The sequence below is a fragment of the Gopherus evgoodei genome, chromosome 2, assembly GCF_007399415.2.
Source record: "Gopherus evgoodei ecotype Sinaloan lineage chromosome 2, rGopEvg1_v1.p, whole genome shotgun sequence".
Lineage (NCBI taxonomy): Eukaryota > Metazoa > Chordata > Testudines > Testudinidae > Gopherus > Gopherus evgoodei.
The window spans coordinates 80,765,334-80,788,371 of record NC_044323.1 but is presented as its reverse complement, the minus strand read 5'-3'; the positions used below and the strand labels follow the sequence as shown (position 1 = coordinate 80,788,371).

At 45.5% G+C, this 23,038-nt stretch overlaps 2 protein-coding genes across 9 annotated transcripts in view; both read right to left on the bottom strand.

The window, feature by feature from the left end:
- Positions 1 to 15,150, bottom strand: part of BFSP2 (beaded filament structural protein 2) — a 42,445-nt gene extending 27,295 nt beyond the window's left edge. Inside the window, exon 1 of the mRNA XM_030549386.1 lies at positions 14,668 to 15,150. Within this exon, the coding sequence (XP_030405246.1) occupies positions 14,668 to 15,123 (456 nt within the window). The 5' untranslated portion in view covers positions 15,124 to 15,150. The remainder of the gene's footprint in view (positions 1 to 14,667) is intronic.
- Positions 15,151 to 19,175: 4,025 nt separating this feature from the next.
- TMEM108 (transmembrane protein 108) overlaps positions 19,176 to 23,038 on the bottom strand; it is a 348,023-nt gene continuing 344,160 nt past the window's right edge. For 6 of the 8 annotated variants that reach the window (XM_030551122.1, XM_030551124.1, XM_030551121.1 and 3 more), the window contains 2 exons: positions 22,000 to 22,154; positions 19,176 to 19,523 (listed from right to left, as the gene is read on the bottom strand). In XM_030551122.1, the coding sequence (XP_030406982.1) occupies positions 19,401 to 19,523; positions 22,000 to 22,154 (278 nt within the window). In that variant the 3' untranslated portion in view covers positions 19,176 to 19,400. Of the gene's footprint in view, positions 19,524 to 21,999; positions 22,155 to 23,038 lie in introns of those variants that run through there. The other 2 variants (XM_030551126.1, XR_003998861.1) reach the window with 2 other exon arrangements.

Genomic DNA, 23,038 nt, shown 5'->3' with positions numbered 1-23,038 from the left:
AATCAATTTTTCATTCCAACGTTGCATGCACAAATTTGTGCAGAAACTAGTTTTTTTTCTTACTCATCCAGTGTACATGGTTAAAATAATTTGTCAAGTATTTTAGAGAAAAAAAATAAATTTGAGGAAATTGTGCTCATTGTACAGCCAAAACAAGACTGCATTAATCAAACTATGCATTGCAAGTTATTTACTATGCTCTATTAATCACCAAAACATAAAGAGCCAAATTGAAACCTAGTGTAAGAGGGTGAAAATCCTTTGACTCCAGGGAAATTGCACCTGTTTATGTCATGTCTGAACGTGGCCCAGAAAATGCAAAATTAAGGATCTCACCCTATTCATAACTTTCAGCGTTCTGCCTTGCCACCCTCAAGAGCATAAACCAAGTGTCAACTTTTGTTTAGAAGCACTGGCTAAATTCAATTGATCAAATTCTGGTCACAGTTAAGTCCATGCAATCCATTGATTTCAATGGGAGTGAGGCAAAACTTCAGTGGAGTTGCAAATGAAAGCAAAATTTGACCTGAAATATCTAGTCATTTTGCTTTAATTATTCACCTCAACATGGGTTCAAACTCTGCAGAGTCCACAAATGAAATATGCTTGATGGTCTTATCCAAGGCCCTGATCCTCAAAGATATGTAGGCATCAAACTCCCATTGATTTCAATGGAAGTCAGGAGCTTAAAAAACTTTGACCATCTGGGCCCAAGTCCCTAAAGAAAGTCTGAGCACACTTCTCTGTGTGGCATGGGTATCAGTTTGCTCTTAGGAAGAGGCTGATCCAAGTCTTTCCGTTGACTTCAGTGAAATTGGATCAGGCACTAAAACAGCAATGGTGTTGCAGGTCAGGAGTGAGGAGCAGGTGCACATCTGTGTGGGGAACCTCGCACAATTGTGATTTTAAGCTTCTTACTCTTTTATATGTATCAAATTCATCCAAAAATAATAATACAAAAATCACTGGTATTTTACCAGAAATGCAGTTCTGAATCCGTTATCGTGTCAGACCTCTTCCCACTAGCAACAGCAGTGAAAGTGAAACATCGCTGCTTTTTTCTTTTTGAAAGAGTTCTTCTTAAATGGCCTGATCCAAAATGGATTGTAGTCAATGGAAAGACTCCCATTGTCCTCAGTGGGCTTTGGATAAGGCCCATAACGGATACTGACTTAGTGTATGTTCCTGCTCCATGTTGCTCTGAGCATTGCCATTTACTTCAGAAGAAATGGGATTGGGGCCATAGCACTAGCTGAGCCAATTAGCCTCCTGTGCTAGAAAAAGGATTGTCCAGTGCTTTTGGATTTGGTTAGAGTGGAATCTTTATTGGCTCTCATGGATGTAGTACAACAGAGAGCTTCAGCTTTGTATATGTTGTAAAATGTCAATGGATTGCTGCCTATCCACCCTCTCAGAAAGTCAGTCTATCTAAAAATGAATAAATAAAAATATATGTATTTACACTAACCATGTACCCTGAGTAATGGAAACAAACCTGAATAATGTTGTTTTTATTATTCACATCAAATACTATTACATTTTTGTACTTTAATCAGTTCAGTTCAAAATGAAACTGGGCCTCTTGATGTGTGGGTAAAATGGTATAACTTACAATGGATGCCACAGAAGGGAGTAGTTGGTGATTTTTCAGCTGGCTGGCTTTATATGTCTTCACTGGGACAAATTGATCCCCAGTATAGCCCACTGGTTTCAATTAAGTTATGTATGGCACATTATCTGTTCTAATTATTTTAAGAATGACAACACACATTAGCAGTAGTACTATCTCAGTTTTACTGAGACACTTAGGATATGTCTGTTCTACCCACCGGATTGGCGTGCAGCAATCCATCGAGTGGGGGTCAATTTATTGCATCTAGTCCAGACGCAATAAAACGACCCCCGAGCACTCTCCTGTCGACTTCTGTACTCCACCAGGCCAAGAGGCATAGGCAGAGTCGACGGGAGCGTCAACAGTTGACTCACCACAGTGAAGACACTGCGGTGAGTAGATCTAAGTATTTCGATTTCAGCTACATTATTCACATAGCTGAAGCTGCGTAACTTAGATCGATCCTCCCCCCACTCAGTGTAGACCAGGGCTTAAGCTAACTTTGTTACATGGCCTACAGATGGGAACTGGAGATGCCCTTCCATAGGCGGCGAGTTCCATACCCACGTGGTGCTCGGGCACCAGCAATATTCAGAGCCAAGGGCTCAGCTCCACCAATATTTAGGGCCCTAGCCCCACCTGCTGCCCCCCTAAGTGTCCCGTGGCCCTGACTTGCTGCCCCCTCCCCCTGCTTGCCTTTCCTGGACCCCGGTGCAAAGTGTCTCTGTCTTTGTGTCTTCCATGCTGCTTCCCTGCAGCAACTGCTGCCGCAGGGTCCTAGTTCTCCCCTTTTCTACTGCTATGGCAGATTGACTCTGAGCCTGCCCTTTCCCCTCAAATCCTTCCCTTTTCTGGCAGGACCCTCCAGCAGCACAGGCCCCACCACCCACAGTCACCGATCCAGCCCCTTCCCTCACCCCCAGTGAGGCTACAGTCAGGGGCAACAGCAGGGGAGGAGGCGCACACAGCACCCCATGGCACCCACCACGGGGGAGGCGAGGGAAGATTCCTGGACCTGAGAGGGGCCCTAGGAGCACATGTAGTGACAGTGGTGGGGGTGAGTTTGCAGCTGGGGGGGGGCAGGAAAGGTGAGCTCCTCCCCCAGAGCTTGCTGCTGCCGGCGGGGAAAGGGCTGGGGGGAGTCCTCCTCTCTGTCCTCTGTCCCGGAGCAGCCTGCCTGCACCCCAAACTCATCCCCACCCCTGCCTCACCCCAGAGCCCTCATCCCCAGTCAGAGCTTTCACCTCCCCACCACACCCTCTACCCTAGCCCTGAGCCCCTCCAACACCCCAAACACCTTATTCCCAGTCCCAGCTAGAGCCCTCATCCCCCCACACTCTGACCCTCGGCCTGAGCCCCGAGCCCCTCCAGCACCTCAAACACCTTGTCCCCAGTCCCAGCCAGAGCCCTCATCCCCCTACACTCCTCCTCTCACCTTGAGCCCCGAACCCCTCAAGCACCTCAAACACCTTATCCCCAGTCCCAGCCAGAGCCCTCATCCCCCTACACTCCTCCTCTCTCCCTGAGCCCCGAGCCCCTCCAGCACCTCAAACACCTTATCCCCAGTCCCAGCCAGAGCCCTCATCCCCCTACACTCCTCCTCTCACCCTGAGCCCCGAGCCCCTCCAGCACCTCAAACACCTTATCCCCAGTCCCAGCCAGAGCCCTCATCCCCTACACTCCTCCTCTCACCCTGAGCCCCGAGCCCCTCCAGCACCTCAAACACCTTATCCCCAGTCCCAGCCAGAGCCCTCATCCCCTACACTCCTCCTCTCACCCTGAGCCCCGAGCCCCTCCAGCACCTCAAACACCTTATCCCCAGTCCCAGCCAGAGCCCTCATCCCCCTACACTCCTCCTCTCACCCTGAGCCCCTCCCACACTCCAAACCCCTCATCTGCAGCCACACCCCACAGCCCTCACCCCTGCATCTCATCCTCTGCACCCCTCCCATCCCCAAACTCCCTCCCAGAGCCTGCACCCCAATCCCCTGCCCCAGCCTAGGGCCTGCACCCCAGACCTCCTCCCTCACCCAAACTCCCTCCCAGAGCCTTGGGCAGATGTAGGGGCAGAGTTTGTGGGGCTGGAGTTTGGGCAGGGGCGGGTTCTGGGCATCACCAAAATTTCTACAAACATGCCACCCCTGCCTTTAACCTCTGGATTCAGGCTGTCTTAAATTTTGATAGTGTACAAACTTTGAATCCAAAATGCTTCAAATTCTTGATTCAGACCTGAATTTTGTGGTTTGAGTCCATCGCTAATGGGAACATCTATAGCAGGCCTGCACAACTTGTAAAGCGGCGAGGGCCACATTACTCTAAAGAAAATAGCTGAGGGCTGAACCCCCCCGGCCCCGCGGAAACACTCCCACCTCCAGGACCTCCCGGCCTGGCGGAAACACCGCTCCCCAGCACCGCCCAGCCCTGCATAAACAAACCCTCCTTCCCCAGCGCTGCCCCACCAAAATAGCTGTGGGCCAAAAAGGAAGGTTGGGGTGGGGAGGTGATACTTGATTTTAAATCAACCAGGGGTTCCCAGCTGAAGAGGTGGCTGGGAGCCCTCAGGGTCAAATTAAAGGGCCTGGGGCTCCAGCGGCTGGGGGAACTCGGAGCTTTGCAGGGCTGGGGCAGGGATTTAAAGGGCCCAGAGCTCCTGCTGCTGAGGGGAGCCCGAGCCCTTTAAATCCCAGCCCCAGCTCATCCGCGGGGAGCCCTGAGTCCTTTACATCTCAGCCACCACCGGGATTCAAAGGGCTCTGGGCTGCCCATGGCGGCAGGGAGCCCTGAGCTCTTTAAATCTCAGCTGCAGCCAGGAATCTCTGCGGGCAGCCCAGAGCCCTTTGAATCCCAGCCACAGCTGGGATTAAAAGGGCTGTGGCCTCCCCGCCGCTGCAGGCAGCCCAGAGCCCTTTGATTCCTGGTCATCGCTGAGATTTAAAGGGCTCTGGGCTCCCCATGGCTGTGAGCAGCCCAGAACCTTTGAATCCCGTCTGCGGCTGGCAGGGCCGGCTTTAGGAAGTGCAGGGCCCAATTTGAACATTTTCAGCGGGGCCTCGGCAGGGATGACTGAAAAAAAATGTAAAAAACCCCCCTTTCATTTCTTAGCAACCAGTTCTCTATAAAAAGTTCTGCCACAGTATGTATTTTTTGTACCAATAGGGTTACCATACGTCCGTATTTTCCTCCCGGATGGCGATTTAAGAACTAGAAAGCCTGACATGTCTGGGAAAATACAGATGTATGTCAACCCTACCTAAAGTTCTTTTTTAAAAAGATGGATCTGAACTAGAAATGAGCTCCACCACTCCCTGAGGGTGTGCTAGGGTGCACATGTGTGGGTCCTAGCTGCTCCCTGCCCACCTCATTGAAGCAGGTGTGCAGGGTTACTTCCCTGGGAACTGCAGGGCACCAGTGGACATTAGGCTGGCTGGAGGTGACGGGGGAGGGGGCTGGAGGTAGGGGCTGGCGGCAGGCTGGAGACAGAGGGTGTGGGGTGGGCTGGCTGGCTTCAGCCAGGGCCACAGGAGGGGTGCGGCATGGGTTGGCAGGGCTGGAGACAAAGGAGTGCGGGACTGGGTGGCTTCAGGCAGAGGGGTGCAGCAGGGGTTGGCTGGAGACAGGGTAGGGGGGGCAGGGCTGGTGTGGGCAGGGCAGGCGGTGCGGCAGGGGCTGGCTGGAGACAGGCAAGGGATGCAGGGCTGGCTGGAGATGGGCTGGTGCAGGGCTGGAGGAAAGGCAGGGGGTGTGGGACTGGCTGGAGACAGGAACTGGTGCAGGCAGGGCAGGAGGTGCAGGGCTGGTGCGGGCAAGGGGTGCAGCAGGGGTTAGCTGCGGGCAGCTGGTACAGGTACAGGGGGTACAGCCCATCCTGTATGGTGAGTGCCCCCTCCTCTTCCCTCCCCCACCGGGGTAGCAGCAGCAGCCCGGGGCTCCCCTGCTTCCACTGCCCCAGCCCTGTAAATAGCTGCGGGAGCCCTGGGTAAGTGGCAGGGCTCCGGGGCCTATTTAAAGGACCAGGGCAGCAGAGGCAGCTGGAGCCCCCCCCCCACTACCCCAGGGCTCGGGGAGCTATTTAAAGAGCCTGGGGTTCCCCTGCTTCTACTGTCCCAGCCCTTTAAATAGCTGAGGGAGCCCTGGGGAAGCGGTGTGGCTTTGGCGGCTATTTAAAGGACCGTGGCGGCAGAGGCAGCTGGAGCCCCGACCCTATAAATAGCCCCCGGAGCCCCCTGCTACCCTAGGGCTCTGGGGGTATTTAAAGGCCCGGGACTCCCCTTCTTCTACCGCTCCAGCCCTTTAAATAGCCACTGGAACCCTGGGGAAGCGGTGGGGCTCCGGTGGCTATTTAAAGGGCTGGGGCAGTAGAAGCGATGGGAGCCCCGGACTTTTTAAATAGCCCCCAAAGCCCCACAGCCCTATCCCAGGGCTCCAGCAGTAGTGCTCTGGTGACAATTTAAAGGGCCTTGGGCTCCAGCCCCTGCTGGGAGCCCCAGGCCTTTTGAAGTCCCCCTTGGGGAAGCTAGGCCACCCCAATACAGCGCACTGGCTTTTGCCGGTACACCGTACTGGGGCTTGGGCGTGGGGCTCTCTTAGGGGTGGGCCTGATTCAGGGGAATTGGTTGAATTGGCCTAAAGCCGGCCCTGGCGGCTGGGATTTAAAGGGCTCTGGGCTCCCCCTTGCTGTGGGCAGCCCAGAGCCTTTTGAATCCCAGCAGTGGCTGAGATTTAAAGGGCTCAGGGCTCCCCGCCGCTGTCGGCAGCCCAGAACCTTTTGAATACTGGCCGCTGCTGAGATTTAAAGGGCTCAGGGCTCCCTGCCGCTGCGGCAGCACAGAGCCTTTTGAATCCCGGCCATGGCTGAGATTTAAAGGGCTCTGGGCTCCCCACGGCTATGGGCAGCCCAGAGCCCTATGAATTCCGGCCGCGGCTGAGATTTAAAGGGCTCTGGGGTCCCCGCAGCTGCAGGCAGCCCAGACCCTTTTGAATCCCGGCCGCAGCCCAGAGCCTTTTGAATCCCGGCCGCGGCTGAGATTTAAAGAGCTCTGGGCTCCCCGCCGCTGCGGGCAGCTCAGAGCCTTTTGAATCCCAGTTGCGGCTGGGATTTACAGGGCTCTGGGCTCCTTGTGGCTGCGGGCAACCCAGAGCCCTTTGATTCCCAGCCATGGGCCGCACAGTGAGCCTCCGCGGGCCGTATGTTATGCAGGCCTGATCTGTAGGGTCTGATGTTCAGAGGTATAGAACACCCACAACTCCAACTGAAGTCAACGAGTGCTGTGTCTTTCAGCACCTCTCAAAATCAGACCCATACTCTTAAAAACTAGATGATAGAACTGAGGAGAAGAAATGTGTATGGATAATTTATGGAGAAACTTGGAACCCTGGAAAATCATCTCTCTTTATCGTATTTACATTAGCTGTGAAAAGAGTATAAAAAGGTTACTCTTTTATAGACTAATAAGAAATGATGAAAGACTTCCATCTAGTGGCTTTTTTGTTTGATGTCATTCTTCTACTAGCAGCAGGAGTTGAATACAAAAATTAATATCAATGAGAAATGATAATCTTTGCAATTTGTAATCCTCGTCACTGCTACATTGATTACAATGAGTGATGCAGCAGTTTAGGAAATGTCCTTATCTATGTTCATTTAAAATGACAAGGCTCATGGGGGAGTAAGTAACATCAGTTAGATATTGCTTCCTCCGTTTGTAAAATGAGAATATTTCTCTGCCACACAGGAGTGCTGTGAACCTTAATTCTTTAATGTTTGTAGTGCATTTTAAGATCCTAAGATAGAAAGTGCTATAAAATACAAAATAGTATAATTAATAATCCTTCTGTCACAGAATATATTTCTATATTCATATTTGTAATGACTTTGTAATTTACTCTTTGAACATATGCTTTTAATTCTTAGACTAATGCCAAAGTGCAATTTTTCCACTAGATTTATTGTAAATTCATAGATGTATTACATTAAGTTTTTAATTTCTTTTCCCAATGTGCATAGGAAATACGATTTGCAACAGTGGATCAAACCATTGGTCCATCTAGTATCCTGTCTCTGGCAGTGTTCATTATCTGATGCTTCAAAGAGAGGTACACCTTCCACTCCTGGTAATGCATCTTATAAATTGTACTGCACAGGTCCCTGGGGGGAAAGTTCTCTCAAGATGATTGATGATTTCCTGATTGCTAATAGTTAGAGAGATTGACTTAAACGCTAAAGCATGAGGTTTAATATATTTTCCAAAGTGTTTGCTCTCATTGATTATCATAACTTTGCATATTCTTATTATTCATAAAAATATACAATTTCTTTTTGCTAAGTTCTTAGCCTCAACGATGTCCTGTGTCAGCCTGAAGACTTTTAGCCTCTTGCAACTGCTCAGTAGCACCCTCCATGGCTCTAGCGTTGCCCCGTGTCTGTTTTTTTACTGGAACACCTAGTCAAAAAGGGACCCTGGCAGCTCCGCTCAGCACCGCTGACCAGGCCGTTAAAAGTCTAGTTGGCACGGGGCTAGCAGCATAGGCGCCAACTCCATGGGTGCTCTGAGGCTGGAGTACCCATGGGGAAAAATTGGTGGGGACACCCACTGGCAGCTCCCTGCCCCAACTGACCTCTGCTCCACCTCCTCCCCTGAGCACACCACATCCCCGCTTCTCCCCCTAGCTCTCAGTGCTTGATGCCGCAAAACAGCTATTTTGCAGCAGCAAGCACTGGGAGGGAGGGGAAGGAGGGGGAACAGGCTGTGCTCTGGGAAGAGGCGGGGACAGGGTAGAGATTTGGAGAAGGAGTCCAATAGGGGCAGGGAGGGGGCAGAGACTTTGGGGAAGGGGTTGGAATGGGGGTGGAGCAGGGATGGGGGCAGGGCCGGGGGCGAGCACCCAGTAACACCAGGAAAAGTTGGTGCCTATGGCTGGCAGGCTCTCTACCTGGCTCTGTGTGACTCCCCAGAAGTGGCAACATGTCCCTTGGCTCCTAGGCGGAGGGTCAGCCAGGGAGGCTCCGTGTGCTGCCACTGCCCCGAGTTCTGGCTCCACAGCTCCTGTTGCCTGGGAACCATGGCCATTTGGGAGCAGCGTGGGTGGTGCCTGTGGATGGAGGCAGAACCACTTTGCTGCCCCTGTGCCTAGGACTGAGGGCTGTGTTGCCGCTTCCAGGAAGCCTCCCGAGGTGAGCGCTGCCGAGAGCCTGCACCACTCACCATCCCCCCCCCCATCCCAACCCCCTGCCCCAGCCCTAAGCCCCCTCCTGCACTCTGAAACTCTCGGTCCCACCTCCCAGATCAGACCCCTCATCCCTATCCCCACCCCAGAGCCCGCACCTTCAGCTGGACAATCATCCCCTTCCACACTGCCAACCCCCTGCACAAGCCCAGAACCCCATCTTGCACCCTAAACCCCTCATTTCCCTCCCCCCCCCGAGCCCTCACCCCTTCCCGCACTCTGAACCCCTACTCCAGCCCGGTAAATATAAGTGAGTGAGGGTCAGGGAGAGCGAGCGACAGAGGGAGGGGGGGTGGGACCTTAGAGAAGGAGTGGGGCAGGTGCGGGACCAGGGTGTTTGGTTTTGTGTGATTAGAGAGTTGGCAACTCTACATGGCTCCCCTCTTAAACCAGAAAGCCAGCTCCCATTTCTGCTTCCTACTGCACAGCTCTAGAGACGGCAGCAAGGTAGGCAGAACCATGTGCAGAGTGGCTATAGCTGAAAGAGAAAGCTATTAGGAGCTAAGTAAAAGGACCACGGTGAAGCTGGAAGAGAAGCCTTTGCTACTGCAGCCTAATAAAGTAGATAGTCTCTGGGGGCAGAAGGAGATTAAATATGTCAGTAAGGGAGGAACAAAAAGAGGGCACTATAAACTGAAAGAGGGGGCAGAAGGGGAATCTGGAAATCCATCAGGGATCCTCTAGAACATGCATGTTAGCCACTATCAGCCAATTTTGGGCAGTTGGGATGTTTCCCTGCTTGCCTACATTCAACCAGAACCTTGCGGAGAAGGAGAGAAATAGGTTTCTCACTTCCCTGCAGCTCTTAGGGCAGCATCTGATGCTATTAGGACAAGCAACAGCAGCAGCAGCTACTGCCTGTCCTACACCCTCCTGCTGGTGCTAGTAGACTAGGTAATTCTGCTGGAAGAGGGACTTTTCCCTTGGAAAGGAGGAGGGTCCACAGGCTCAAGGGGATCTCAAAAGTGGCAAAATTTAATTCTTTTTGCTAACAGACCTGAGGTTATTATAGCACTCACCACGACTTTCCCTTTTAAGGAAAGTGCAGTTGGTGGCTCTTTAAAAGCCTGGAAGGAAATTGTCCATGTACTGTGATAGTTTTACACATGTATCTGGGTAGCACTGTACGATGTGTTCACATGACACATTGGAGGGGTTGCATTTATTAAAAGTGCTCGGTATTTTTTTTATTAGTATGTGTACCAGATGATGCAGTGGATGCCATCTTAACCCCATTTTACTTAACAACAGTATAAACAGACTTGCAAAATCTGTAGTAGCTGTTGCACTAATGTAGTGGTAATTCATGTACTGACCTTTAAAAATATTTCTTTTTATACTAATTAATATGATTTGAGGCCCAATCCTATTAGCACTCAGTATATAGAATTCCGACTGAAGTTAATGGGAGTTCTGCATGTGGAGTGCTTACAAAGATCAGACACTCTGGAACCAGTCTATCTGCCAGTGGGGATATGGGTGTTATATTGGGGTTCTAATGCTTCTTAGCTGGGGATCTTCTATTGTTCAAATTAATATCCTTTTCTGAAGTTGTGTACCACATATGCAGAACTCAGAGGCATCCAGTGTTAAAACAGAAGGGAGTCTTGGCTTGACGGATCTTCACAGAAGCACATTCTCTATTTTATTTGTAAATGGATGAATTAGTTTTACAATTGTTCCTCTCAAGCACTTTGTGATTTTTTTCTTTTCTTATCTTCTTTTTTAAACCGAGAAGAGTAAATGGAGCTCATAATGAGATTTGACTTTAACATTGGGCACTTATGCATAGGAAATCAGAAAAATCAAGCACTACGTTTTCCAAGTGTTAGGGAGCAACATATAAGTAAGGGTCCTAATCATACATACTCATTTAACACATTAAAGTATGTCAAACAAATGGTTCCAATTAGTTATGCAGTAGATTTCATTATTAAGTGGCCACTGGGAAAAAATGCACATATGCTAAGTAACAAAGCTGTGGCATGCTGCATTATTTAGCTTAACTGTTCCTGCACATTCTGAGGTATTATGCAAAAATCTGTCTAATATGTCATGTTCCTGTAATTTAAAGAAAAATTAAATATTAGGACAAACTTGAAAAACTAAAACTTATTCAGCCCAAAACCTATTAACCTATTAACCTATTAACCGTGGCACTAAGCTGCTAGAGACCTCTACTGTTGGTACAGAAATCACAAACCTTTTTTAAATTATATAAAAATCAGTTACCATGGAAATGACTGTGATAGCAAAAGTTCACCTTTATGATTCCATTAAAAGGGCAGGTAGGAAGAGTAATTGGAAACTGTCAAAGAGAAGTAATTTAAACATAAGTGACAGATAACTATCCAGTAAAATTAAAAACATAACATTAAAAATGGGTTTGTTTTCAAAATATGTCCAAGTTTTCACTAGCATGAATACCCTTTTTGAAATATCCTGGTATGTGGGTTGCCTAAATTTGAGGCTACATTTATATTCCTAGTCAGTGGAACATGACTGGACTAAAGAAGCTACAAGTTCTGAAACTGGGAGAAGGTCTCTCTAGCAGTTGATGAATGCTTTCATTCTGTTTATTTGAATGGCAGTTTCAAGTGCTTTTAAAAGGGGGAGTCACCAGTACAATCAGCTACCTTTTTTCAAAGAATCTAGATGATGAACTGATTTTGAAAAGGAAAGCAAAGAGGAAGTTTAAGAAAGGGAAAGTTTAAAAAACAAAACAGACCTATATTTTGTCAGATCAGCCCAATAAACCATTAGGTCCGGTATTGTCCCTCCATCAGCAACCTATGCCTGTTGTTTAACCAAAAGGCAGATAGATCAGAATGATTTGAAGCTACCATCCAACTAACTGTATTAATTATCAGCCTGGACAATTGCTTTTTATTGAAGCAAGTGTACGCATGCTAGTTGGGACAGATGCAAAGTGGGAGGATTTCTACAGGAACTAAGTCTATTGAGAAAATCTTGCTGAAAGGAACATATGTGACAGAAATTTAAATTTACTTAATTTTGTCCTTCTCACCCTCTTCCATTCAGTTCCCTTCCCAATCTGCTTATGTAAAGTGCAAAAGATTTAAAATTCTAATCAAATGTCTCTTCCCCAAAATAGAAAGTTGTTTGTAATGATAATTCCTCCCCACAGAGAAATACAAGCACCTGAGAAAAGATATTGCTTTAAATAATCTTATTAAGTTTATAGGGGATGAGAGGTTAGTTAAATCTCCATGAGTATTCGGTTGGGGGTGTGTGAATGAAAAAGGGGCAGGGGGAACTTATTTTGGCAAATAGTACAGTTCAAATCTTAGAAGTACAGAATAACAGAAATGGAAAAAAATGTGGCAGGCCAGTTTCATCACTGTTGTGATTTCAATGGAGATTGTGGTTCTGAGATTTTGGAAGATCACTGGAGTTTTCCTTATGCAGCCCTTCATTTGCAATCAGTCTCAGTACAGTGGGAGTCAGCTATTGTCCACATCCATTCAAATGGGAGTATTAAGTTTGAAAGAAATAAAGGACTGATCCTTTAATTAATTGCAGCATTTAGAATTACATTCAGTCGTTATTTTCTAGGGGGGTAAGGCCAAGGAATCTCTCTCTTCTAAACTCTTCTCTAGTGCTAAATATTTAATAATCACTCAAACAAGGAAGGTATGTTTTCCTCCTCCTTTACATATCAGGAAGCAGTGACTCTGAAAAAGATGTATAGTTGTGGTAGATAATCAGCTGAACATGAACTTCCAGTGTGATGCTGTGGTCAAAAGAGCTAATACAATCCCGGGATACATAGGGGAATCTCAAGGAGAAGTGTAAAAACTGGAACTGGTATGACTGTTGCTGAAATACTGTGTTCAGTTCTGGTGCCCACAAATCAAGAAAGATGTCGATAAATTGGAGAGTGTTCAGAGAAGAGCCACAAAGAATGGCTGGGATAAAAAACATGCCTTTTAGTGATAGACTTAAAGAGCGCAATCTATTTAGCTTCACAAAGAGAAGGTTAAGGGGTGACTTGATTACAGTCTATAAGTATCTACATGAGGAACAAATATTTAACAACAGACTCTTCAATCTAGCAGGGAAAGTGTAATCATCACTTATCCCTGCCATTTGAGCTAAAGAAGTAACTCTATTAGTCATCAGTCAGTAGCAACTACTAGAGGGAGATATGGTCACACTCATTAAGCCAGTGTATTACACATGCACCTCCAAATCAGGTACAGTATTTGTATATGCAGTTATCTAATTTGTGCGTTCAAATGTGGGGGTTCTTTGTACAACATGGGGGCCTGTGCATGCACCCATACACTGTTGGCAGCTAAAAGCCAGATGCTTTCAAAAGTTGGCCCACAAAGACCTTTTAGGAACTTACAGACAGTAATTTTTCATGTCCACTTCTGTACAATGCTAAAGGGGAAAAATGACTCCTCAGACGTTTATCCTTCCAGGCTGTTACATTAGGGAAGAGTTAGTTTACCCTATTTATTGGGATCTGGTACTCATTGTCAGAGAAAACTGATACTTTCCTACACTCTTCCCATTCATTCTCTGAATCTGAATATAATATTAACACTTATAGTTTATCATCTATAGATCTCAAAGTTTTTACAAAATCAGAAAGCATAATTACCACTTGATGGGGAAACTGAGGGACAGAGACTTAGTGATTTGACAAAGGGTATATAAGTGATGAATGATAGAGCTCAAGATTGATCCCAGGTCTCCTGGCTCCCAGTTGGGCACCATATCCACTGGACCACAATGAAACAGTGTCTTTCCCTCTCCCACCTTGTTTTGCTATATTCTGATGAAGGGCCCGATTCTCCAATGGGAGAAAGTACTGTCTGATGGCTAGAATGGGTCTAGGACTCAGAACATTTGGGTTCTGTTTTTGGCTCTGCCACTGATCCATTGTCTACCCTGAAGGCAAGTTACTTCACCTATGTGTGCCTCACTTTGCTCAGTTAGAAACCACCCTACCTCAAACATGTTGTGTGATTTAGCCCATAAATGTTTTTAAAGTGTTTTGAGATCCTCAAATGAAAGAGTATGCCTTGTGCACACTGCGCAAGTGAAACATTAAGATTCAAACACTTGCTGTTTTTTACTTTGACCTTTCATTAGCCCTGCAAAAAGTATCACTAGCAAGTTTGTGTTGGTTTTCCAGGTTTTTTTTGTTTTTTGTCCACTAGACAAACATGGTCACCATTTTACAGTCAGGTGCTAAATATTTTTCTTTACAAACATTGTGTGGAATGTGCTGCCTAACTTGTGTATAAAACACGGAGTATGTGGAGAACAGGGAACGGCGAGGGGACGGGGGGAGTGTCCAAGCGGGAGCCACCCAGTCATGACCATGTAATAATTTCTTTTAACTAAATAAGAGTTTTTGAAAATGTGGTCAAATAAATGAGAGAATAAAACTGAAATCTGAATTGCTAATTAAAAACAAGATTGTGATGATATCAAGTTGGTAGATAAAGTCATTCAATCTTAGTAGTTTTCTTTTAATAATTCTGCTCCTCATTGTAATAACCACAACTAAGAGAAAATAACTGATTTTAATCAGGCCAGACTATAACACCAGGGGATGCATTTCAATCCCCCCAGCTCCCGTGTACATAATGCTTGGGGCTGCTCTCCTGTTTAATAAGCATTTTCCACAATACATTGTGAAAGATAATACTAATTATGATGAAGATAGAATTGAAATCCTTCATCTAGGGCACTGTGCATTGGAATCAGGCGACCTTTATCAGCATCAAAACCCTCTGCTAGGGGTTTGCTAATGACTCATTAATCTTTTTCATTGTTAAAGATCTTGTACTCACTTGGTGATAGATAGTCTCCCAGTTCTCTCTCAGTGACTCCCAGCTGTTGACACTGGATGACTTCTTTTCCAGGTAGACTCTGATGTGCTCTTCCAGCTCTTGGTTGACCTGTTCGAGAGCTCTCACTTTCTCTATGTACTCCACCAGGCACCCATTCAGGCTCTCATAGGATAGGCCCCTTCCCTTTTCCAGCCCTGGGGCTAATGGCACAGTTGAACAGGAGCTGCGCAGGCCTTGTAAGAAGACACTGCTGATGCCTAGGGCTCTACGGGACACACGGGTCCCTAGGCTGCTCACACCTCCAGTGGGGACAATACCCACATAGACACCTCGGGGTCTAGGTAGGCTGCCACTACCCCCAATGCTTAACCTTTGGCTGGTAGCCCCAGTGCTTTCAGTTGTGGAGGAAGAGGGCTGTTGCCCTAAGAATGAAGATCTACGTCTTGGCATGGGCATGTTGCAGCTAGAGTCTATCGCACTAAACAAGTTGACTCTGCCTCAAAGCCTCTGTGCGGTACCCACACTGGTAGGATTTGCAGAAGCAAGCAGATTTTTGGTTTTGTGTTGTTTTTGCTTTGTCCCAAGTCCTTCTGGAACATCAGCATTGTTTCTCTGATCATCACAGGCATGTTTGTCACATTGGGGCTTTTCACTGAGTCAGCAAATCCATTTAAAAAGAAATCTCTCTGCTGCTACTGCTGCAAGTATAGCATATGAAAAGGACAAAGCTGTTTACAGTGACCGCAGAACAATAATTCCTTATAGTATAGATGTTAAAATAATACTGGTGTTTTCTAGGCTGCAAGCCAGACAGATTCTTAGCATTTTATATTTACATATATATATAGGGCCGACGAGGGCAGGGGCTGGGGGAGAGCCGATTACACACACACAGCTAGATTCTGACACCCTTACTCATGTTGAGCAGTATTATACTTCATGAGTAGTCCTATTTATGGAAGTGTAGGACTGGAAGGGACCTTGAGAGGTCATCTAGTCCAGTCCCTGTACTCAAAGCATAATAATCAGATCATTCCTGACACAGGTGTTTGTCTAACTTATTTTTAAAAGCCATCAATGATGGAGATTCCACTGTCTCCCTAGGCAATTTGTTCCAGTTCTTAACTACCCTAATAGGAAGCTTTTTCTAATGTCCAGCCTAAACCTCCCTTGCTGCAATTTAAGCCCATTGCTTCTTGTCCAATTCTGAGAGGTTAACTAGAACAATTTAACACCCTCCTCCTTGTAACAACCTTTTATGTACTTGAAATACTGTAATGTTCTGCCCTCAATCTTCTCTACTCCAGACTAAACAAACCCAATTTTTTTCAGTCTTTTCTCAGAGGTCATGTTTTCTAGAGCTTTAATTATTTTTGTTGCTCCCCTCTATTTTTTCTTCAATTTGTCCACATTTACCCAATTTGAATCTACATTACAAAGTGAACAGCTAAAAGTTCTCCAGTCTTTTTTTAAATTATACTTTCAGTATAGTTTACCCATATAGCAAATTCAGCCCTTGCAGAAGTTAAGTACAACTCTTATTTAAGCCTATGGGAATTGTACCTGCTTCTGTAAGGAAGATATGGATTTAACTCTATTCACTCTCCCTTTATACTTTAGATTATAAATACATCATGTACAGTGTCTTGCCACCTTTTCCACAGGCCAGACTCCTAGTGAAGTTTGTTAAGCCCTAATCAGATCTGATGTTCATCAAATGGGATGTTCATCATTGTCACCAGAGTTAAGGATGCACTCCTGTCATGAACAGCTAAGGGTTAACGTCTCTTTCACCTGGAAATAAGTATCTGAAGCACCTGACCAGAGGACCAATCAGGAAACAGGATTTTTTCAACTCTGGGTGGAGGGAAGTTTGTGTGTGAGTCCTTTGTTCTTGGGTCTTCTGCCTGCTCTCTCAGCTATGAGAAGGATTTTTCTATTTCCTGCTTTCTAATCTTCTGTTTCCAAGTTGTGAGTACAAAGTTGGTTTGTTGTTTTGTATTTACATGTCTATAGTTGCTGGAGTGCTTTGAACTGTATTCTTTTGAATAAGGCTGTTTATTCAATATTCTTTTAAGCAATTGACCCTGTATTTGTCACCTTAATACAGAGAGACCATTTTTATGTATTTTTCTTTCTTTTTATATAAAGCTTTCTTTTTAAGACCTGTTGGAGTTTTCTTTAGTGGGGAACTCCAGGGAATTGAGTCTGCAGTTCACCAGGGAATTGGTGGTAGGAAGAAGTCAGGGGGAAATCTGTGTGTGTTAGATTTACTAGCCTGACTTTGCATTCCCTCTGGGTGAAGAGGGAAGTGCTTGTGTTTCTAGGCTGGAAATGGGGGAGGGTGGAATCCCTCTGCTTAGATTCACGGAGGTTGCTTCTGTGTATCTCTCCAGGAACACCTGGAGGGGGGAAGGGAAAAGGTTTATTTCCCTTTGTTGTGAGACTCAAGGGATTTGGGTCTTGGGGTCCCCAGGGAAGGTTTTTTGTGGGGACCAGAGTGCCCCAAAACACTCTAATTTTTTGGGTGGTGGCAGCTTTATCAGGTCCAAGCTGGTAACTAAGCTTGGAGGTTTTCATGCTAACCCCCATATTTTGGACGCTAAGGTCCAAATCTGGGATTAGAGTTATGACAACTCCTTTTGCCTTTCCATTGAGCATGTGTGCGCCTGAATGCTCTCATTGTCCATAGCCATATCCAATAACTTCTTGACAGTAAATCTAATTACTTATTAGAGAAGTAGAGAAACTATACTGCTCTGATTCAAAGAGATGAATGAAATGACCCGTAACACCCATTCTACCCTTAAAAGCAATGATTTTATGGTTCTATGAAGGTTGTGGCCCAGATTCAGAGTAGTCTCTCACCACTGTAGAAGAGGTGGGTCTAAGATGCTTTTGTGGCTCCAAGATCCTAGGCCCAGCACTAGTGGATTAATGACATGCTAGACTAGTGGCAACCTGGAGGCCACACTAACTTAAGTCTAGCTACCCACAGTACTCAGGGCCAATCTGGCAGCAAGGAACAACTAGATTAATAGGGCCCTGGTCACATTCCTATTTATCTAGTCATTCCTGCCAGACCATGGGACTACACCAGCTCTGTACCACATGAGCATTCCCCTTATGCATGGCTTATCCATTCCCTGCTGGGGCATGAATGACTGGACTGCTGCCAGGCTTGCTATCCAATTCCCTAAAGCTCAGGGACTGCTAGCATGAGCATGCTGTCTGGGTCCAGCACAACAGTGGTAGGGCCAAGAGGGGCTCAGTGTGTTGTTGTCTGTCTTCCATAGCTCATCTCACAGGAACAGCTAGAAAATATCCCAGCATATTAGATCACTGCACTAGATATATCATGCAGATCTAATGTAGAATGTTTGCGAAACAGTGCTGGTATGTTTCGCCTTTATATTATATGTCCATGTTCAAATATGTTAAGGGCTGTTTTAAAGAGGATGATGATCAATTGTTCTCCATGTCCACTGAAGATAGGACCAGAAATAATTGGCTTAATCTGCAACAAGGGAGATTTAGGTTTGATATTAGGAAAGGCTTTCTAACTATAAAGCTAGTTAAGCTTTGGCACAGGTTTCCAAGGGAGGTTCTGGAATTCCTACCACGGGAGGTTTTTAAGAACAGGTTGGACAAACACTTGTGAAAGATGGTCTAGGTTATTTGGCCCTGTCTCAGTTCAGGGCGCTGGACTAGATTAGCAACTGAGGTCCCTTCCAGCTCTTCATTTCTGTGATTGGTAGGCACATAGCAATGTAATAACACAGTTAATTCCAGCAAGAACCGGAAGACTGTCAGTGGTTTCAGCTAAGTCCTATTACCAGTACGCAGTGAGACTACACAGCTGTCATTACCTTTTATGTTTCACCTACACTCAGAGCACCACTAGGAGTGAGGGAAGATCCTGGTGGGACACTAAAAGCAGCTTGACAGACAGGGAGAGATCCTAGGAGACAGAGAGAGGCAGTCTAGAGATACGCAAGCTGACCCTTGCTAAAGGCCTGTTTAAACTAGCAAGGAAAGACTAAGTTTTCGTCTCAAAGAATGTGTTCAGGCTTTCATTGTTTTAGCTCTCTTTGTGTCTGCCTGTTAAATTTCTATGAACCACCAAATCATACTTGTTTTTGAAGAAGCTATCCTGAGCCATTGCTTTTTACACTGGTCACGAGTACCTGGAGAAGATTCTGTAGCCAGATCCAAACCAGTTTAGACTGGCTGAGATAAATACAATTGGTGAAACCTAGTGATCCTGTCTAAAGTGGGGTAACTGTGGGGTTCCATTCTGGACAAGGTGCAGTACAGGCCTGTCACTAGGAAAGAGTGCCCATGGAGAGACAGAGAAGATTCACAGGTGCAGGTTGGCCCTGCATCATGAAAAGGTGTAGTACCAAACAGGCACTGTTTTCAGTGAAGCTAACCTTACCTGGTGGTGATACAGACTAAACATTCTGTATAAGCATTTAGTAAATGACTGCAGGAAAAGCAATTGATTCAATAGGTGTTTTGCTTAGAAATACCTTTATTTTATAAAGCCACAGTTTGCTCTGTAAAGTTTTACCACACTTATAAAAAAGAGGTTGACAATTCTTAGGGGGAAAAAAAGCTGAAAACATTTCTCATAATTCAGGGTTACACAAAGATTATATTTATAATATATATATTTATTTATAATTTGGAGACACTAAAGGTGGAACTGCAATTCAAGGGCAGGTGCGGGGTCATATTTCAGACACTTGCTCATGTCCTACAAATAGTGTTTCTTGACAGAATGGGTTAACAAGGACCATCCCACTGTCTCTGTAATCACCGTTGGCTGGGGAGCGTGGCTCAGACAGATGGTCCTAGGAGAAAGAGAGAAAAAGAGCATGAGCTAATTAAATTCTGTTATCTACCCTCAGTGTATATCACAGCACATTGCTGTGAGTGTTTATGGAATATAAAGGAATACGGTTACTTTATAAGACTATAGAGTTTAAAGCCAAGAGAATATGTGCAAATTCTTCAAAGTGTCCGCTAATTTTGGGTGTCCCAATTTCTGGATATCCAGCTTTAGACAACCAGACCTTGATTTCCAGAGGTTTTTCTCTAACTGCAGTCAGTGAGAGCTGTGGGCTGTAAAATCAGACCGCTACTTACTCAACTTGGTCACCCAAAAATTGAGTAGCCCAAAATTATAGGCCACTTTATAGAATTTGGCTTTATATGTCATTTTGCTTTCTTTAAATTTTGGAAAAAAAATATTTTGCGGAATTCCATATCCATGATTCCCAGCCAGTCAGCTACAGGAAAGACTCTCCTAAGCCTGTATAGAAGGGAGTTATGGGGATATGAATTCAAAGATACGTTTTCAACATCTTTTTTTTTTTTTTTAATGTAACAAGAGCTAATATGTGGTGCCATGCTATCCAGAAAATATCTATGACATTAACAGTGGAGTATATTCCTTTTCCACATTTATATTAGTGACAAGACAGCAGAGAAATGTTATGGTTACAATTATGGCTTTGGCTAAATTTTCTTATAAAATTAGAAATTGCAGAGCCCCAAACCACAATGTACTTACTGGGGTCAGGGATAGGGATCAATAGAAATTTAGTTTTTAAAAACTAATCTCCACTTTAAAAAAACCAAGGCAAAAATATCCACACATTTTTTCAAAGGGTTGCTGTATTTCATATCTATATCTATATCTATCTAGCTTGCTGCTCCTACATAATGTCAAATGACCAGCCATGGGCCCTGAACATATGAGGGCATTTTGGGAGACGCCCTATGCTGCACTGATCCTTAGGTGTGTTTTGCTCCTTGGGGCCACTAGCAGTTCATACAATATATTCTCTAATACTATGTCAAATTCAATTTTAAATAACTTCAGTGACAGGGCTTCCACTCCTTCACTTTTGGCGACTATTCCAAACCCTAACGGATCTCACCATTAGGAAGTTGTCTCTTGGTATGTTTAGAGAGGAGTTTGTGGTAGGGTGACCAAACGTCCCAATGAAATCAGGACTGTCCTGATTTTGAGGAGTTTTCCCGCGTCCCCAACCAGAGTACAGTCGGGATGCCATTTGTCCTGATATTTTGTTTCCTGGTCTTTGGCGGCAATTCGGCGGAGAGTCCTTCAGTCGCGGACGGTCTTCGGCGGTATTTTGGCGGCGAGTGCTTCTGTCTTTGGTGGCAAGGTTTATTACCCCCTCGCTGAAATACTGCTGAAGACCATCTGTGACTGAAGAGCTCTCCGCCGAATTGCCGCCAAACTCCCAGACGGGTGAGTGTAAAAAACAAAGAAACAAACAAAAACGCCTCCTCCCTCCCCCCCACAGCAGTCCTGATATTTTCCCCTTAACATCTGGTCACCCTAGTTTGTGGTTTGGTTTTAAATTGTGTTAGATGATTGCCAGTTAACTAAGTTAACCAACGGAATTGTAAATGATAGTCTAGACACTCCACAAAGGCTTGTTTCTGGACACAAATGTTTGTCACTTACCCAAAGCTGACACAATCAGCTAACTTGAGTTAAAATAGACACTAATCTAGACAAACCCCTTGAGTTTAATCCATTTTCCTTTGCTTAATTTCATCCATTATTCCCAAATTTATATCCTTGAACTAAGCCAACTAATTCCTCTTCTTTCTGAGACCAGGCTATCAAACACTTCTCGCCCTGGTGAGCACCTACCCATGTGAATAGTTGCATTGAAATCAATTAGGATGCTTGGGTAAGTGCTCACCAGTGTAAGTAAGGGCTTCACAGTCTCATTGGCAGGTGTTTACAATTTTCTCTTACTTGTAGAATGCACCCCTGAAACTGTCGCAGGACGAGCTACAGAAGCCTCTTGAGAACTAGGCGTTCAGATATCTTTTATGCTGTTAACTTCCCCTGTGCCATCATCATGCTATATGGGCCCATTACAGAGATTAAGATGAATCACTGTAGACAATAATTGGCACAAATCAAACTACTGGCACAAATACTCTGAACCACTCCCACTTATTGACTGGAATGCTATATTCAACTGTAGGCCCAAATTAAGGCAAGGCCAAAGTGAACAACCTTGTCTTATACTGCTTAACCCAGGAAATTCAGTCTTAGGAATAGACAGCAAGAGCTTTCTAGCAAAACATAACTTTAACAACAGGACACAGAATCTTTGAGATACAGTAAGTGTGTCATCACATCACACTGGGGTGGGCTTCCTCGAAAGGTGGTTTCTCTGGATGTACATAAAGTTTTCAAAAGAGTTTATTATTATTCATCTAGTATGGTTTCAGTGAAGCTTATCAGTCCCTGGATTTGTTACCATGCAACTATGGTACCTCTGAAGTTTCAAGAGACTGGATCTCTCTTGGTAACTCTACAGCATGCCTGTTGAAGTAGTCCATGGTGATAGCATTGTTCCAATAGCTCAGGTTGTTTTCTGGGTTAGATGTCTTTTTCTTCCTCCTCATGCAGCAAACTGTCAGCAGAACTGCTGTTAACAGAAAAATGACAAGAATTTGATTGTTTCTGTGGGAAATCACTTAGTGACTTGGATTTGTTTTTCAAGACATGGGACCGTATTCGGATATCCTTATTCACATGGAATAGTGTCTTACTCCACTGATGATGTGGAGCAAAATGCTACAGAAATGAGCAAGTGTTTCAGAATCTAGCCCATACAGAGTATATTTTGGGCTTTGCAGAAATTGCAGTTTTTACTTGCCTTCAGAGGCCACTTTTAGAATTTGCTGCAAGACCCAACCCTCTTGTTTTTGATGAAGCTTTTGCACCATGACTAGAATGATATAAACCACAAATAGCTGTAGATAAATCTCTGTATTAAGCATCTTCACATAACTTTCCTATGATTTTGTATTATGCTTCTTTGTACAGCCCTGCATTAAGCTATTCTTCATACAGCTTTGTATCAAGTCCTTTGATATAGGAACTTTGTATCAGATCCCTACCTAGAAAAACTTTTAGGACTTGGCTACACTCCGAACTTCAAAGCGGTTGCGGGAGCATTGCCGCGGCAACGCTTTGAAGTGCAAGTGTGGTTGCGGCACCAGCGCTGGGAGAGAGCTCTCCCAGCGCTGCACGTACTCCAGCTCCTCATGGGGATTAGCTTGCAGCACTGGGAGCCGCGCTCCCAGCGCTGCGGCACTGTTTACACTGGCGCTTTACAGCGCTGTATCTTGCAGCGTTCAGGGGGGTGTTTTTTTCACACCCCTGAGCGAGAAAGTTGCAGCGCTGGAAAGCGCCAGTGTAGCCAAGGCCATAGAAAACTTTGTGTTAAGCCTTGGTATAATGTTGTAGCCCCTAAGGATAGTTAAAGTAGAAGAAAAATGTCTTTTTGCTAGGAGTAGAATAAGATCT